Source organism: Solanum lycopersicum, chromosome 11, assembly GCF_036512215.1.
Source record: "Solanum lycopersicum chromosome 11, SLM_r2.1".
In the NCBI taxonomy this organism is placed as follows: domain Eukaryota; kingdom Viridiplantae; phylum Streptophyta; class Magnoliopsida; order Solanales; family Solanaceae; genus Solanum; species Solanum lycopersicum.
The window spans coordinates 9,274,427-9,290,650 of NC_090810.1; the positions used below are offsets into that span (position 1 = coordinate 9,274,427).

At 32.2% G+C, this 16,224-nt stretch overlaps 1 protein-coding gene across 1 annotated transcript; it reads left to right on the plus strand.

Annotated features, from left to right (window-relative positions):
* Window positions 1-4,850: 4,850 nt before the first annotated feature.
* LOC138339195 (uncharacterized) lies at window positions 4,851-6,368 on the plus strand. Its single transcript, XM_069290778.1, has 3 exons — window positions 4,851-4,943; window positions 5,287-5,566; window positions 5,650-6,368. Exons 1-3 carry the CDS (start codon window positions 4,851-4,853, stop codon window positions 6,366-6,368), a joined length of 1,092 nt encoding a protein of 363 aa, XP_069146879.1.
* The last annotated feature ends 9,856 nt before the right edge of the window (window positions 6,369-16,224 follow it).

Sequence of the window (16,224 nt, forward strand, 5' to 3'; positions counted from 1 at the left end):
AAGTGGACGGAGACGGAGATAGGTGGTGATTTATCAGTTCGGATAAACTCATTAATTTTCTCATAGATCCTATATTTATATTGAAAAATAAACAAATATATATACATATATATTAACACGTGAACTTCCAAATAAAATTAATTTAAAACCTCCAAACTCCTAACCTTAACTCCACCTTAGAATGAATTAATGACCATATATATTCTCCACTCAATAAATAATGACAAGAATATTTAATTAATTAGCCATTCTTCTGCCAAAAGGAAAAAAAACAGTAAATATAACTACTTTCTTTCACGTTTCATGTGATAGCAACAGTGGGAGATTACTTTCAATTCTTATCTTATAAACGAGAAATTATACATAAAAGTCAGTAATTTTTTTTCCTTGTAAAATTACTCAATTAAATTTGCTTTTAGAAAAACCCCACTGTAATTTACACCCTCAACGTTTTGAATTTGAGAAACTATACCTCTTTCACATTTTAAATTAAATGTAATAATAGACCAATTGATGTTAAATCAATTATTAGAAATATGTTGATTTATTATATACTACTTATGTTCGCGTGAACTAACAATTATTTTAAAAATAATTTCTTTTATAAATTAGCACTTACTAAAAAAGAAGAAATATGAACAATACTTAATAAAACTATAAAATGTTTATAATAATTGTTTCAATTTTGTAAGATATTGTGTTAGGTTATTAGCATTTTAATATTAATATTTAACATATTAAATTGCTTTATTTTGGAGTTATAAGAATGACCATTGGTAGGCATTCATCTTTGACTTGGTAGTCATGTAGTGCCATTACTTTTGGCTTTATTAGTTGAATTCATTGTGAGATAAAAACATTCCAATAAACATTGGAATGGATAACTTCTACATCATCCATTAGCATTGGTTGTCCATCACTTTATTTCATTCTTAATTTCTCCATTACTCTTTGTAACCTATGTAACTCCTATTGTAACATATGTAACCTATAAACTCCTAAGGCCATTATCTTCATTATTTACTACCTCCATTATCTTCCTATTCATTGCTAAGAAGACTTCTTGTAGTATAAATAGTGGTGGTCTTCATTTGGTTTGGTACACACAAAACACAAGAGAAAACAAAGAGTGAAAGAGTTAGTCTAAAAGGGAGTTCTTATTAGTTGAAGGGATGTGTTCTTTTTTGTGGAGCTTTGGACTCAACTCTTGTCCAGAGTTGTTGAGTTATACTTTGTGAAGGCTGTTGTATTCTGGAGGGGACAAGTCAAAGAGGACTACTGCTGGACCGGTGAAAACATTTGCTGCAGTGGACTTGAATCTCCCTAAAGAGAGCGAGATATCCGCGCCTCAACCTGAAGAGATTAATTTCTTTATTTTATTTTCAATTGTAATTTTGCAATTTTATTATCTTGTAAATTTTTTCACTAACATATTGTTTCGTATTATTTTGTTATATATGGAAAGCAAATACGTATATAATCTGTCCTCCTTGTTTTTTAAAGTATGGATGCTTATTTTTATAGAAGGAACTACTGAACTTAGAGCTTTTTAAATATAGTTCTTCAATATGATTTATTTAACAAAAAAACATACTTGTTAGGTATATAATTTTTTTATAAAATTCTTTATTTTTAAAGAAAATTATGCAAGTTAAACTATGAAAATTACAAAAAGCATGTCAATAGTAATACAAAGGAAAGAACGACTAACTATCTCAATCACATAAAATATAAATATAAAAAATTATAATAATAAAATTGAAAAGCAACCAATATTAATATTTCAAAAAACAACTCGATACAAAATTATAGTCATTTTTATTTGTTTTAATTATCAAAGAATAATTGTACAAAAAATAAATAGTGAATATTTTAACTCTTGATGAGTTACAAAATTCACTAAATGTATAACTATTTAGAGAAAATTACAATTTAAATAATGGCAAAAAAAGCACAGAATTGGAGAAAAAGAATAAGTAGGACTTTTAGTATATAAGAGTTTCTCTTATTGTTTGTTTTTATATCATATTGAAATTATTTATAATTTCTTTTTGTATTCACACAAATTAAAAAAGTTTATCTATATTTAGAGCCCGTTTGGACTGACTTAAAAGAACAACTTTTAAAGTGCTGAAACTTATTTTTAAATAAGTAGTTATATGTCTGGATAAAACTGTTGCATTTGAAAAAAAGTTGGTGATGTGTTTGACAAATAAGTGCTGACAAATACTTTTTTGATCAAAATGTCTGAAATACCCTTAAAGTCGTTGACATGATAAAAATTTATTTAATTTAAGGTTTTTATACTTGAAAAAATTAAACAAAATTAATTTATATTTTACATCAATAAGTAATAGTATTTCCGGTCATTCACATATTTCTTATCGTCACAAATTATTTATAAAAGGAATTTAAATTTATTATTTAAGTTAATTTTATAGGCACAACTTATAATAATAATAATAATAATTTTAAAAAATAAAAAAAATAAATAAGAATAATAACAATAAAAACATAAAAAAATAAAAAATAATAAAACAACAACAATAATAATAATAATAGTAATAATAAAATAATAATAATAATAATAATAATAATAATAAATAGTAATAATAAAAATAATAATAATAAAAATATTAATAATAATAAAGTAATAATTATAATAATAATAATAAATAATAATAATAATAATAATAATAATAATAATAAAAGCAATAAAAGAATTAAGGGCAAAAACGTAATACACTTGGTCAATATAAAATGACTTTTAAGTTGAAAAAAAACACCCAATTACCTAACTTTTAACTTTTGGTTTAAAATAAGTCATTTTTGACTTAAAATAAGTTATTTTGATAATTGTCCAACACTCTAATGAGTCAAAAACTGACTTTTAAGTTAGTTTGACCAACTTAAAAGTTCATCCAAACAGACTCTTACTCAATATATTTCACTAAAATAATAATTCAGTTCATTTTAGTGTGTATTTTGTATGTTTTGTTGTGGTCATTTTATTTAATTACGAAACAGTTAGAAGAAAAAAATTTCATTATTTTAGTACAAAACTTTTAAAATCTCAAGTTTTAATAAATAATACATACTCCTTCTATTTCAAAATAAGTTAAATTGTTGAAGCCTTTTTGTCATAGTTCAAAATAAGTGAATTGGTCCAAAATTAAGAGAGATGTTGAAAAATTCTTTCATTTTTGCCCTCATTTTCAATGTTAAATAATTATAAAATAAATGAGTTTTTAAATACATAATATGTACAAATAAATAAATGACTTAATTTTGAGTAAATTTGTTATATGATATAAATGAAAGAAAAATGAAAAGAAATCTTAAAAAGAGAGATAACGAATTAAGTAAAAAGGAATTGAGGAGACATGTTTATTTAGCAAAATAAATAGATAAAAAGAATTGTATGTCGTGAAATGGATCAACCCGCTAATAAAAAGAACAAAGCAATATAGTAGTATTTCCTTATTAATTTTAAAAAAAATTAGAGTATGTCTATGTTACCAAAAGTGTACAACCACAAATAAAGAAAAAACATATGTTACCATAAAAATGTTTTACGTGCAAATCTTGAATAGTTGATGTGTAAATGATAGACTAAAATCTAAATTCATTATAGTTTGCGAAAACTAAATGTAGAGGTAATGAATAGAATCATAGAAAGGAATTGAGGAGATATGTCATTTTAGTAGAAAAGTGAATAAACAAAGGTTTTTGTAATTTATGAATATCATTAGCGGTAATAAACATTATAATTTTTTTAGTTATGAAACAAATTAATTAATGAAGTGAGTAAACTCATTTTTTCAATTTTATAATCAGTTTAAACAAACATCAATTTTCTCTATAACTTAGAAAATATGTTCATTATAATTGGATATTGGCAGAACAAATTTGGTTCTGAAAAATTTCATTAAATTAGAAGAATTAAATGTTTTATGAATTTTGAGTCCCACAATCATATATATAGACTAATTTTATACAAGTGTTAACAAATACGAAATGAAAACTTAATGGAGGGAATCTCATCTCCTTTTTAGTCAATTCAAAATCGACAAAAGAAAGAAATGTGTTATATCATCTAAATTAGAATGAAAAGAAGCTATCATCAAAACAAAAGATGATGGAATATTCTTGATCGAAAAATTATGGCATATTAACATGTTATATACATAATATATATCGATATAGAATATGTATTGTATATCCAAAAGACAAAAGTTATATCAAAATTTTTCTTTAAGCAACAACATAATCAGTGGAAGATCATGTTGCCCTTAATACAAAAAGTGTGATTTGTAATATAATCTTGTTCTTGAAGGGTACATAATTTCATGGATAAATAATTAATTGAAAAATTATATAAACAACAATAAATGCATATATATATATATATATATATATATATATATATATATAACTTTTGTATGTATAAAACATGTCTTTTTAGAGACATTCTTTGTGATACCACATGACCAAAGATTGCAATCTTTCCCACGCCTAGCATGATGACTTACACCTCATTCGTTTTAAAGAATCACTACAACAAAATAGGATTTGGTGGCAATTATTTAGCGACAATTCATCATTTACCGCTAATTAATTATTTAAGCTGAAATATTAGCGACAAATAAACAATAGACGCTAAATGATATTTTTAATTACAATAAAGTCGATTGTCCAGCAAAATTACTAATTTAACGCTACTTTTGTCCATTAATTTTCCCTCCAATATTTTCCATTACATTAAGAAAAAAAATTAAAATAAAAAGAAAACCCTATTTCCTCTATTGCTGCCCATAACCTATAGTATTCTACTCACCAAGATCTTTGTGATGAAGCCCGCCACTGTTGTGAATGAGACGAGTGTTGACTGGGATGCCACTCAGGATGAGCACATGGGACTGCCACGCAAGACGACTAGAAAGGTCATTCCTCCCAAAAGGCTTGGGGATTACGTTTGGAAAAGAGGAAGTTCACGTGAAAGGAGGTAAAATTGGCAGAGCAAATGGCATAAAGCAGCGTGAGTGGAGCAGTGCAGGGGATCGATTTTCTGTTGTTATCACTGGACTCTCTTTCTCTCAATTTCTTTTAAGTTTCTCACCTCTTTCTTCTTCTATCATTAGTTTTATTACTTCTGCAATTTAATATTGTATTTCTGATTCTAGGAACTTCAATATATATATACTACTTGTAAGTTTAGTAAAGAGTATTAATATAAGGGTGTTAGTGTTCACTGTGTCAATTTGTTACATTGGTGCTTTCATCCAGAGGTCTTCAATGGATGACCAAAGACTCAAGTCACTTGTTGAAGAATCAGTTCAGGGTATGAAGGACTCCATTCTCGCAGACATTCGCTCTTTGTTACTGGAAGTGGTGGGAAGCAAAACCCAACGCCCGGAGAGGGACTCACATGATGACCGTTTTCCGACAGCCCCTAACTTCCGTCACAAACCACCTTCGGTGGAGTTTGGACGCTTCCGTGGAGAGAATTCAAGGTTGAGGTTATTCCCCGTTTTGCAGTTATGGTGGGCAGTGGGCAAAGGCTCCCGTGTGAATGTGTGGTGAGACAAGTCACCGTATTGATTCAAGGGTGTACTATAGTCGAGGACCTTTATGTCTTTCCTTTCCAAGGTGCGGATGTAGTCCTTGGAGTGGCATGGTTGGCTACATTGGGGCATGTTATAACTGATTATGCAACAAGAGAATTTGAATTTACTTTACGTGGGTCTAAGTGGTTATGGAAGAGAGATCCACCTACTGATGCTCATCAAATTCAGTTGCATAGTTTAAGGCGTATGACAACGACTGATGCTATTGCTTCGTTCTTTTTTCTGGCAATGATTACTCCTGAAGGGAGTTGTGCAGGTGAAATGACCACAAATTTGAGTGGTCTATTGGAGTCATATCATGATGTGTTTCGGAAACCCACAGGATTGCCACCTTTTCGTGCTCAGGATCATTTGATACACCTCGTCCCAGGGGCACAACCAGTGAATGTTAAACCATATAGGTACCCGCACTTCCAAAAGCAGGTCATGGAGCAGATGGTGAAAGATATGCTTAAAGATGGAGTTATACAGCCCAGCACCAGTCCATTTTCATCACCGGTGTTGTTAGTCTGTAAGAAGGATCGTACATGGCGCTTCTGTGTTGATTATCGAGCACTCAATGCCATCACAATCCGAGATCGCTTTCCTATTCCAACCATTGATGAGTTGTTTGATGAATTACATGGTGCTAAATTCTTTTCAAAGTTGGACTTGTTATCAGGTTACCATCAGATAAAAGTCAAGCTTGAGGATGTGGCTAAGACATCCTTTCGTACTCATGACGATCATTATGAATTTTGAGTAATGCCATTTGGATTAACTAATGCCCCTTCAACAATTCAAGCTACTATGAATGAAATTTTTCGTCCACATATGCGTCGCTTTGTTGTGGTGTTTTTCGATGATATATTGGTCTATAGTGCATCTTGGAGTGACCATTTGGAGTATTTAGCAGCGGTATTGTAGTTGTTAAGGCAACATCAACTTGTGGCTAAAAAACGCTCAAAATGCTTGTTTGGTCAATCCTCTATCTATTACCTAGGCCACATCATCTTTGCTTAAGGCCTCTCAATAGATCCAGAAAAAATCAGTACTATTGAGCAGTGGTCGCCACCAAGATCAGTGAAAGAAGTTCGTAGTTTCCTTGGGCTAGCTGGGTATTATCGCAGGTTTATTCACCATTATGCATCTATTGCGGGTCCATTAACTGACCTGTTGCGCAAAGATTCCTTCAAGTGGACAGAAATTGAACAACATGCTTTCAACACTTTAAAATCTCGATTATTCTCTACCCCTGTTTTGGCCTTGCCTAATTTTAGTCAGGAGTTTCTGGTGGAAACTGATGCATCTGGGCGAGGTATTGGAGCTATTTTGTCACAGCAAAGCCACCCTATTGCTTTCTTTAGCCAAAATTTAAGCTCTAGGATGCAAAAAGCTTCAACATATCACCGAGAGATGTTTGCCATTACTCAAGCTGCGAGTAAATGGCGACAGTATCTATTGGGGCGTCAGTTCACTATCCTTACTGATCAACAATCACTGCGTAACTTAACTACCCAACAGACCCCTGAGCAACAAAAATGGCTTACAAAACTTGTCGGCTATAACTTTCGGATCTTAATAGGCCTGGAAAACAGAACACAGCAGCAGATGCCTTGTCCCATACTTCAGAGGCTGTTCTCATGACTATTTCAGTTAATTCTTTGGCTATAGAGGTTGATTTAAAACAGCTTAATCAGACCAACCCCGAGTTAGTACCAATAAAACAAGCCTTGGATCTTGGGAATAAAAAATTTGATGACTATCAGTGCAAAGAAGGGATATTATTTTATAAAAGGAGGATAGTGATTCCATCGGACTCTCCGTTGCGTCATAAATTACTACTTGAGTTGCATGCTACTGCTATAGGAGGACATGTCGGGGTTACACGCACATTCCATCGTTTTTATCTAATTTCTTTTGGAAAAAGATGCGCAAGGATGTACAAACATTTGTGGCTGCGTGTCATATATGTCAACAAATGAAAATTCTCACCTACATCCTACTGGGCTATTACAACCATTGTTGATTCCAAACTAGGTCTTTGAGGATATCGCAATGGACTTCATTACTTGTCTTCAAAGCTTCAATGGAAAGACCACGATCATGACAGTCGTAGACCGTCTCACTAAGTACGTTCATTTTGTTCCATTGCCATCTATTTTCTCGACTCGTACAGTAGTTGAGGCCTTTGTGGTGGATATTATTAGGCTTCATGACCCTCCACGTTCTATTGTCACAGATCGTGATCCACAGTTCTTGCATTCTTTTTGGCAAGAGATTAATCGCTTACAAGGATCCACTTTAGCCATGAGTACAGCCTATCATCCTCAAACAGATGGGCAATCTGAGGCTCTTAACAAATGTGTGGAGCAATATTTGCGTTGCTACGTCGCTGAGGTGCCTTCCAAATGGGTTGCTATGTTGCCATGGGCAGAATTTTGGTATAATACTTCATATCAAACTTCAGCTGGTATGACCCCTTTCCAGGCATTATATGGTCGTGAACCTGCTACTGTTGCTCGGTACATTTTGGGAAGTAGTGCAAGCGAACTGGTTGATTCCTATCTGTTGCAGTGGGATGAAGTCTTGCACATCCTCAAAAATACTTTGTTGAAGGCTCAGAATCGCATGAAACGGTTGGCTGATAAGTCTAGGACTGATACCTTCCTTGAAGTGGGTGATTGGGTGTATGTCAAACTTAAGCCCTTCAGGCAGAATACTCTACGCCTGCAGCGAGATCATAAGCTTGGGAGGTATTATTTCGAGCCCTATCAGGTGTTAAAACGCATTGGTCCTGTTGCTTATCACCTGGAACTGCCTGAATCTACAAAAATCCATTTTGTTTTTCATATTTCTATGTTGAAGCGTTGTGTTGGCACTCCGGATCAGCAAGTGACTCCTCTACATCTGAGTGTTCCTAATACAGAGGATCTCGCTAAGTCCAACCTCTAGGACAAGGTTGATTTCCAGGAAGGGAGTAATGTTGTGAATGAGATGAGTGTTGACTGGGATGCCACTCAGGATGAGCACATGGGACTGCCACGTAAGACGGCTAGAAAGGTCATTCCTCCCAAAAGGCTTGGGGATTACGTTTAGAAAAAAAGAAGTTCATGTGAAAGGAGGTAAAATTGGCAGAGCAAATGGTATAAAATAGCGTGAGTGGAGCAGTGTAGGTGATAACAACAGAAAATCTATTCCCTGTTTTCAGTATGTCTGACTTCACATTGCCACCTATGTTGCACGGACTCTTCAAAAATGTCAATGGGTGCGTGTTGGATTCGCCAAAAGTAGTATATTTTTGAAGAATTCTAGACGGGTGCGGCATCAAAAGTGAAGAGTCTGCGCAACTTAGCTTGCCGCAACACTCCTTCAAGCAACTCCTAGTTAAAGTTTTCATCTCTTTATCTATTCTTATTTTTTTGGTTTTTGTGTTGCGAGCTTGCTCCTATGTTATTCTTTCAAACTGCAGTCTGCAATTTTATTTTCTTCCCTTCTTCTTTTCTATGTTTTTGTATTGTAAGAAATTTGAAATATGTACCAAAAAAACATGATTTAGAGGACAAGTAAAAGTTGGCCTTGTAATTAAAAAATTCAAAAATACTTCTGTCACACTTATTACACATACAATACGGCAGTGATTTCTCTGCTTTTAACTAGAATTGGTGATCAACATAGGTTGTGGTGCACTGATAAGATTGCTTTACCATTTATCAGAGGTTTCAGGTTCAAGCTCATGAAAAAAATTTTGTTGGAGCGCCACTCCTGAATGGATCCTACAGAGCGCGATCGGAATTTAGTTGAAACTCCTATAAGCTTCGGACATCGAATCTTAACTAAAACTTTCAAGTTTGAACTTTAGAAATGAATGACGAATCTCGTGAGTGTGAATAAATGTAAATCCAACTATTTGGGATTTAAAATGACTAAAGAGTCTTAGATTATAATTTATAGGTATATGAATTTGGTCCATAATGGATTTAAAAGGAGCCGATAAAACAGAAAACTATTTTTAAAAAAAATAAAAAAAATACACGTGGTGTCTCCCCATTGGTTAAATATTTTTATCTTATTCTTGCTTATTGAACAAAAAAAACTAATTTATTGCTTTATAAGAGGGGGGAAATGTTGCAAACATATTGTAATTTGTTGTGGGAAATATTCATATAAATGACAATCTTGTATCTTGTCATCTTTTATCTCACTACGTATTGTATAGATGTAGTTCACAAAATGTACGAAGAGTGTAAGGTAATAAGTAGGTGATCAGAGTGGTATCTCCAAAGCTACGATTTGAAGCAACAACAAGCACAATCCTTATTTGTTTCATCTAAGAAATACTAATACAATAAGTATACATTAGGAAACACCACTCCTTATGAAATGTATGCAACCTGTTAGTGACACTTTATACAAGTTGTTCTATATTTCTTCTTTTGATATTTTATTCATTCAGGTCATATAGTTTGAAGTTCAAAAATGTTACGATGTGATGAACAATTATGTAAATTCTTTGTAGACATTATTAGACAAAATTGATTATATAATCATATCAGTTATTTTAAGTTGTAATACTATATTTTGGATTTACAATTTCTTCTTTGTTAACATAGATTGAGATATATTACATTTTATGAATTAATATTATATGTTTTAGAATTTGAAAACACATAGTTGCCTTTAAGAGATTCTCTTATAATGACAATTTTGTTGGATTTACTAGTTATCTACTTAGCACTAGACGTGCAAACTAGATAATTTGGTCAATTGATTTAGTTATTATTAATGGTGGCTAAGCAATTAGTTGTTAAAATATGTAACTATTTATGGTCAAATTTTAGACGAATTTACTAGCCATAAAAAATGATGAAAATTAAGGTGTTTTTTCAAGTGATAATCTAGCCTTTGTAATTGTTAGAAAATTATTGTAGCTAGAGGTATCAATTTTTAGCGGCAATATATTAAATTGACCAACTATAAAAATGGACGCTTCATGTTCATGATTAACCATTTCGTATTGGATTCAACAGCCATCTCAATTGCCACTAAAACTAATGCATTTATTGGCCATGTAGCTAGATCTAGCAGCTATAAAAATCGACATTATATGAGCATAACTAGCTAATTTGGATTGGATTTAGCGGCTACCTAATTGTCACAAACAATTGCCACTAAAACAAATGAGTTTTAGAGGCAATAGACCCTAGATTTACCGGCGATCATCCGAAATGCCGCAACAACCTTTGCCAACCCCTGATACAGCGGCCAAAGTCTATTGGCTGGTAAAGGGTATAACAATCGTTGTTATTTTTAGTGGATGTTAAATCCTCTTTGTGTCGTAGTGAATGAATCTATATTTTTAGCATTTATCAAAAGTTCTCATTCTTTGTGATGGAACACAAACATGTGAACATATTAAATTATGATAGCTTTAGTACCTCATTCCATATTTATGTGCATTATCCAATCACTTGTTTTCTTTTATATATGCACTACTACCACATTCACTTTAATAATGGAGCAAATTTAGTAAAGTTCATGACTTCTCATAAAAAACACATTAGTTTTTCTTTAGTCATTATTATATTATTAATATGGAAGACTCAAATTCAATGTCTTATCTATCTAAAAATGTTTTAGGCCATAAATCGATGGACATAAATCCATTGTCTTATTCTTTTGGTGCGATAAAACTTAAGTCTATCGTGTTACCCACATTGAGGCTCAACCTCAAGCCTTCAAATAATTGTAATTTTATCACTTTTGGTAATCATTAATATGATTGTATATTATAATTACACACAAAATTGAGATTGTTGATTTATTATAATCAACAATAGTAGTTAATAGATATAGCTTAATAATCACATACCTTATATAAAGATTGAAAACATACCTTTCACTACATCGTGTTTATTTAATTATTAAAATTACTTATGGAGTTCTCTTCCCAATTGGTTAAAATTAAACGTTTAAAAAGTCGAAAAGTCTCTTTAAATACTTACTTGTAATACTCCGAAAGTTCATATGACCTAATCTTGAGTCTTACATGTATAGCCAAGACTTGTAACACTATTTGAAGACCTAAAATAATGTTTATAAACCATTTAGGAGGTTTTATAGTTAAAATGTCAAGGAACGTCCATGACGTCTGGAGATTAGTGAAATAGGTGCTAGTGTGCCTCGACCTATTTCATGGAATTTTAGGAGTCGGAATTTGATTAAATTTAGGGCTATGCCCGAATGATCTATTCCGCTTTAGATGATTTTATATGAGAAGATCTTATTAGACCATCTTTTAGTATATTGGTTATATTGCTTATGTGAGAATCATATGTAAGCTTCCTATGCGAGGAGTTTATGTAACCTCTGTATGTAGTATGTGAGAGGTCTATGTAAACCTCACTATATAGTTATATGTATGAAAAAATATAATTTTTCTGCATTTTAACCTATAATATGTTATGACGAATGCTAAGAGACTAGTCTTAGTCCTATTCAAGGACGACGACGCCGGTTACGTCTAGGGGGCGCTTCACGATCATGATATTACTCCAGATGGTAACATTAAATCTATCACATAAATAATTATAACGTAGAGGTAAATCATACCTTGAAGATATATGAATCTTATTGCATAACTTATTCAAGATCTCTTTTGCACTTTTGCCATCTTCTATAACAGTTCTTTAAAAATAGAACAATCATGCTGATAACATATTATGAAACTATATAAACAAGAAGAAGAATAAAATAGAGAGAAGAGAAAAGATTTCTTATTCATCTTGAAGTATATTCAGATTTCATTGATCTTCTTTACAATGAAGGAAAACCCTTTATTTATAGGAGAAACCTAACTTTATCCCAAGTAGGATTCTTAACCTTATCCTAAAAGGACTCCACATAATTAGACATTCACTATAATACAAGTATGTTTATAACAGTTATGATTTTATCAAAAGAAATAATTTATGACAGTTATAACTTATAATTGTCTAATAGATTCAAAAAAATAATTTTTTAAATTTTTTATAGTGTTACGATCCAAAGTATCCACTAGGCGTAACTGGCGTCCTTATCCTTGAAGAGGACTTAGACAAGCCCTTAGCATACGTCATAGTACATCATAAGCCAAAACTGCGAAATAATTAAAAATTTTACGTAGTGAAGTATACATAGATTTCTCGCATATCATATGTGGAGTTTATATAGACTCCTCACATAGAAAGCTTAAATAGTTTTCTCGTTTTGGCAATATAACCAACACAATTGATTAAAAATTTTGGTTTTTCAAAGAATACCCATGTGAGGAGAAAAATCCTAGTTTTGAGGGATTTAGAAATCATCTTTTTGGAGGGACCTCTTTGGAAAAAGAATTCCAAGAGTGAAAGAAATTATACCTTAAAGATGAAGTACCACGAAATTGAGTAGAATCTTGGAGGATTTGATCTTCTTCTTCAACCTACAAAACTTCTTCAATGGAGGATGAATGGAGAGGAAAGTAGAGAGAGGTGAGAGCTTTTGGGTTTGATTTGGGTTTTGGTGTTGGTGGAAAATTGTGGTGAAAACTGATTTAAAATCAATATATAACCCTCCTCTAAAATACCCAAAAGACCATCACTTAAGTTGACCCTTTAATGAAGTCAAACTCAAATTTAAATTTTAGATTTTTCATCGAGGAACAAGTCTGCGTCATGAAGCTGCTCCCGCAAAATTTCCAAAAAGAATTTTCAAACCAGAGGAGTCCGCGACGTGTACACGTCGCAGACCAAACTTTTGGCCTTGGGTGTGCCAAGTTCGCGACCCGGACTGGCTCCCTCCAAGAGAAAAAGCTTTCTGCCTCTTGGCAGCTTGCTTGATCCAAAGTGGGGTCCCTTCGTGGACCCCTTGGGCGATCCTTGTGGGGTCGGACCTGGGCGTTTTGACCCTACATACATTATTTTATCTTTTTAAAAGTCTTTTTACAAGTTTTAGACTTCATACAACACTTCCAAACCTTCACAAGATCTAAGGACGTTCACTTATTCAATTTCGCTTGTTTCCAGACGTCATGATCATTTCTTGGCGTTTTGGTTCTAATACTTCTTAAACAAGCTATTTACACTTATTTAGGTCTATAATCATCATTAGTCATATTGGTTAGATCTTTAGCTTCTCTGATTACAGTAACTTTTATTTCCTGTGATCTAGACAAAGTCCTTAGTACTTTGTCTACCTGTTCCTCAGTGGTGTATACTTTGCCCAAGGATATTAACTCGTTTATACCTGTGGTAAATCTGGTGATCATATCTTGAAGTGATTCTCCGAATTTCATCTTAAAGGCTTCATAATCAGAACAAAGTTTGGAAATTTTGAATTTACGAACTTGAGTTGTACTTTCGTGAGCGTCTTTTAAAGAGTCCCATATTTGTTTTGTAGAAGTACAACTAGAGATACAGTTAAACTCATCAGGTCCTAATCCACATACCAGAATGCACTTATCTTTTGCTTTATTTCCTAACATTTTGTAATCGGCTTGTACGTACTTTTCTGTAGGTTTAGGTACATTATTCCATTCACTATCAGTAATAGTAGGAATTAATGGTCCATTAGTAATTCTAACCATAGTTGGTTATCTTCAGCTTGAATGAAATCTTCCATTCTTGTCTTCCACTAAGAGTAGTATTCTCCATTAAATAATGGTGGTCTGTTGATGTGTTGCCCTTGACCATGCCCAAGAGGAGGTGCAAAATTCACTATGATCTTATCTTGAGTTGTTAGAGTCTTCAAAGATAACCTGCTTTGATACCAATTGTTGGAATTCTGACCCCCAAATTCGCCTTAGGAACAGGTTTATGTTATATGTTCCTTTGAGAAATTACAATAGTTACGTTTTGTGAAGTAAATAAAATAATGACACAATACTTTATCGCGGAAAACCCCAACTCACATGGGTAAAAACTACGACCTACACCTCTGTAGGATTTAACTCCATTTTATTAGATTTCAAGTCTCAACAAAAGATTACAAAGCTATGTAACCTAAGGAATTATAAACTCTAATTCCTAGAGGAATTATAAACTCTAATTCCTAGCTAAGAAATTATAAACTCTAATTTCTAGCTACCCAAAGACACAAAACCCCCGATTTTATATCTTCCAATGTTCTTCAATTCTACAACTTGTCGAACAACTCCTACTCACAAAACTCAAATTGTAAACAAGACTCTTGGATACAATCTTACAATTTTTTCTCACAAATTGCTAGACTCCCAATAAATCTCAAAACTCTTTCAAAATTCTTGATCGTGTTTTGATCTTCTCTCTATGTAAGTGCGCAATTTTTTTGATATAAATAGCTCCATATTTATAGATCAGAACTTCAACAAATCCTTGTATAATTCAACTCGTATTTGCTCTCTACAAATCCTTGTTGACTTCTACTTGGACTTCTTTTCTACAGAATTTCCTTAAATAAATAAGAAAGCACAATTTCCTTATATAGGAATTAGTTTTCCTTCTTTCACTTGGCTTTGAACTCCTTTATAAAAGGAAACTTTTTGTACTTGTTTCTTGTCGAAAAACTAATAATTCCGCAGCTTTATAACTTCTAAATTCACGTGGTTGACGTTCTCCTTATCCAAGTCGGATTCGTTCTGTAAGGAACACGTCTCTACAACCTGTTTCTTTCATCTATTTCTGTATTTGTCAATTATCAAAATCTTTGTCATTCTAACATACATAATAAATTGAAATAGAGAGAGTATATATGAGTTCGTTTGAAAAATATAACAATTCAACTGAGACAATCAAAAGGGTAAATAATGCAAAGTATCTTGATTTCATTCTCTGTTATAGTTTGGGCTCATTTATATTTTTTCGATTTCAATCAGTCTATTCTCAAAAATTACACAAATGGGATCCGGAGAGGATAGAGTATATGCATGCCTTGCTATCACTTCGAGAAAGACCCTCAACTCAATTTTTTAGGTTTTAACAAAAAAAGAAAACGTAATAATTTTATATATATATATATATATATATATATATATATATATATATATATATATATATATATATATATATATATATATATATATATATATATATATATATATATATATATATATATATATATATATATATATAAGAGAATGTAAGGAATTAAGAAACTGGATTGACACCTGGCTGATTTTCTATGTAACAAAGAAAATCCCATGTTTGGGCACATGCTGTACTAAAATCATGTTGATCAATTAATTATATCAAAGAACAAACACTAAGCAACTCGAGTGACGAAGATAAATTTGAAAATGAACATGAAGAAATTGTAGGAGATATGCTTTGAAGTTGACCTTGTACAGTGGCTGAGCGGGGAAATATGATCGTTTGAAGTTTGACCTTATCTTGTATATAAGTTTATATTAAAACTAAATCGATAGATAAGCCAGCAACATGACTTTGTGCCAGAGGTTCTTCATGACCTTAATTCACATCCTAACACACTTCCCACCAATGGTAGAGCTATAGCCACCCAAGGGTGTGGACACCCTTCAACGAAAATTTTCATTGTATATATATGTCAAATTCTGTACTGAAAAAAGTTGTCTTTGGCTCAGAGATAATGAGTGTCCATGCGA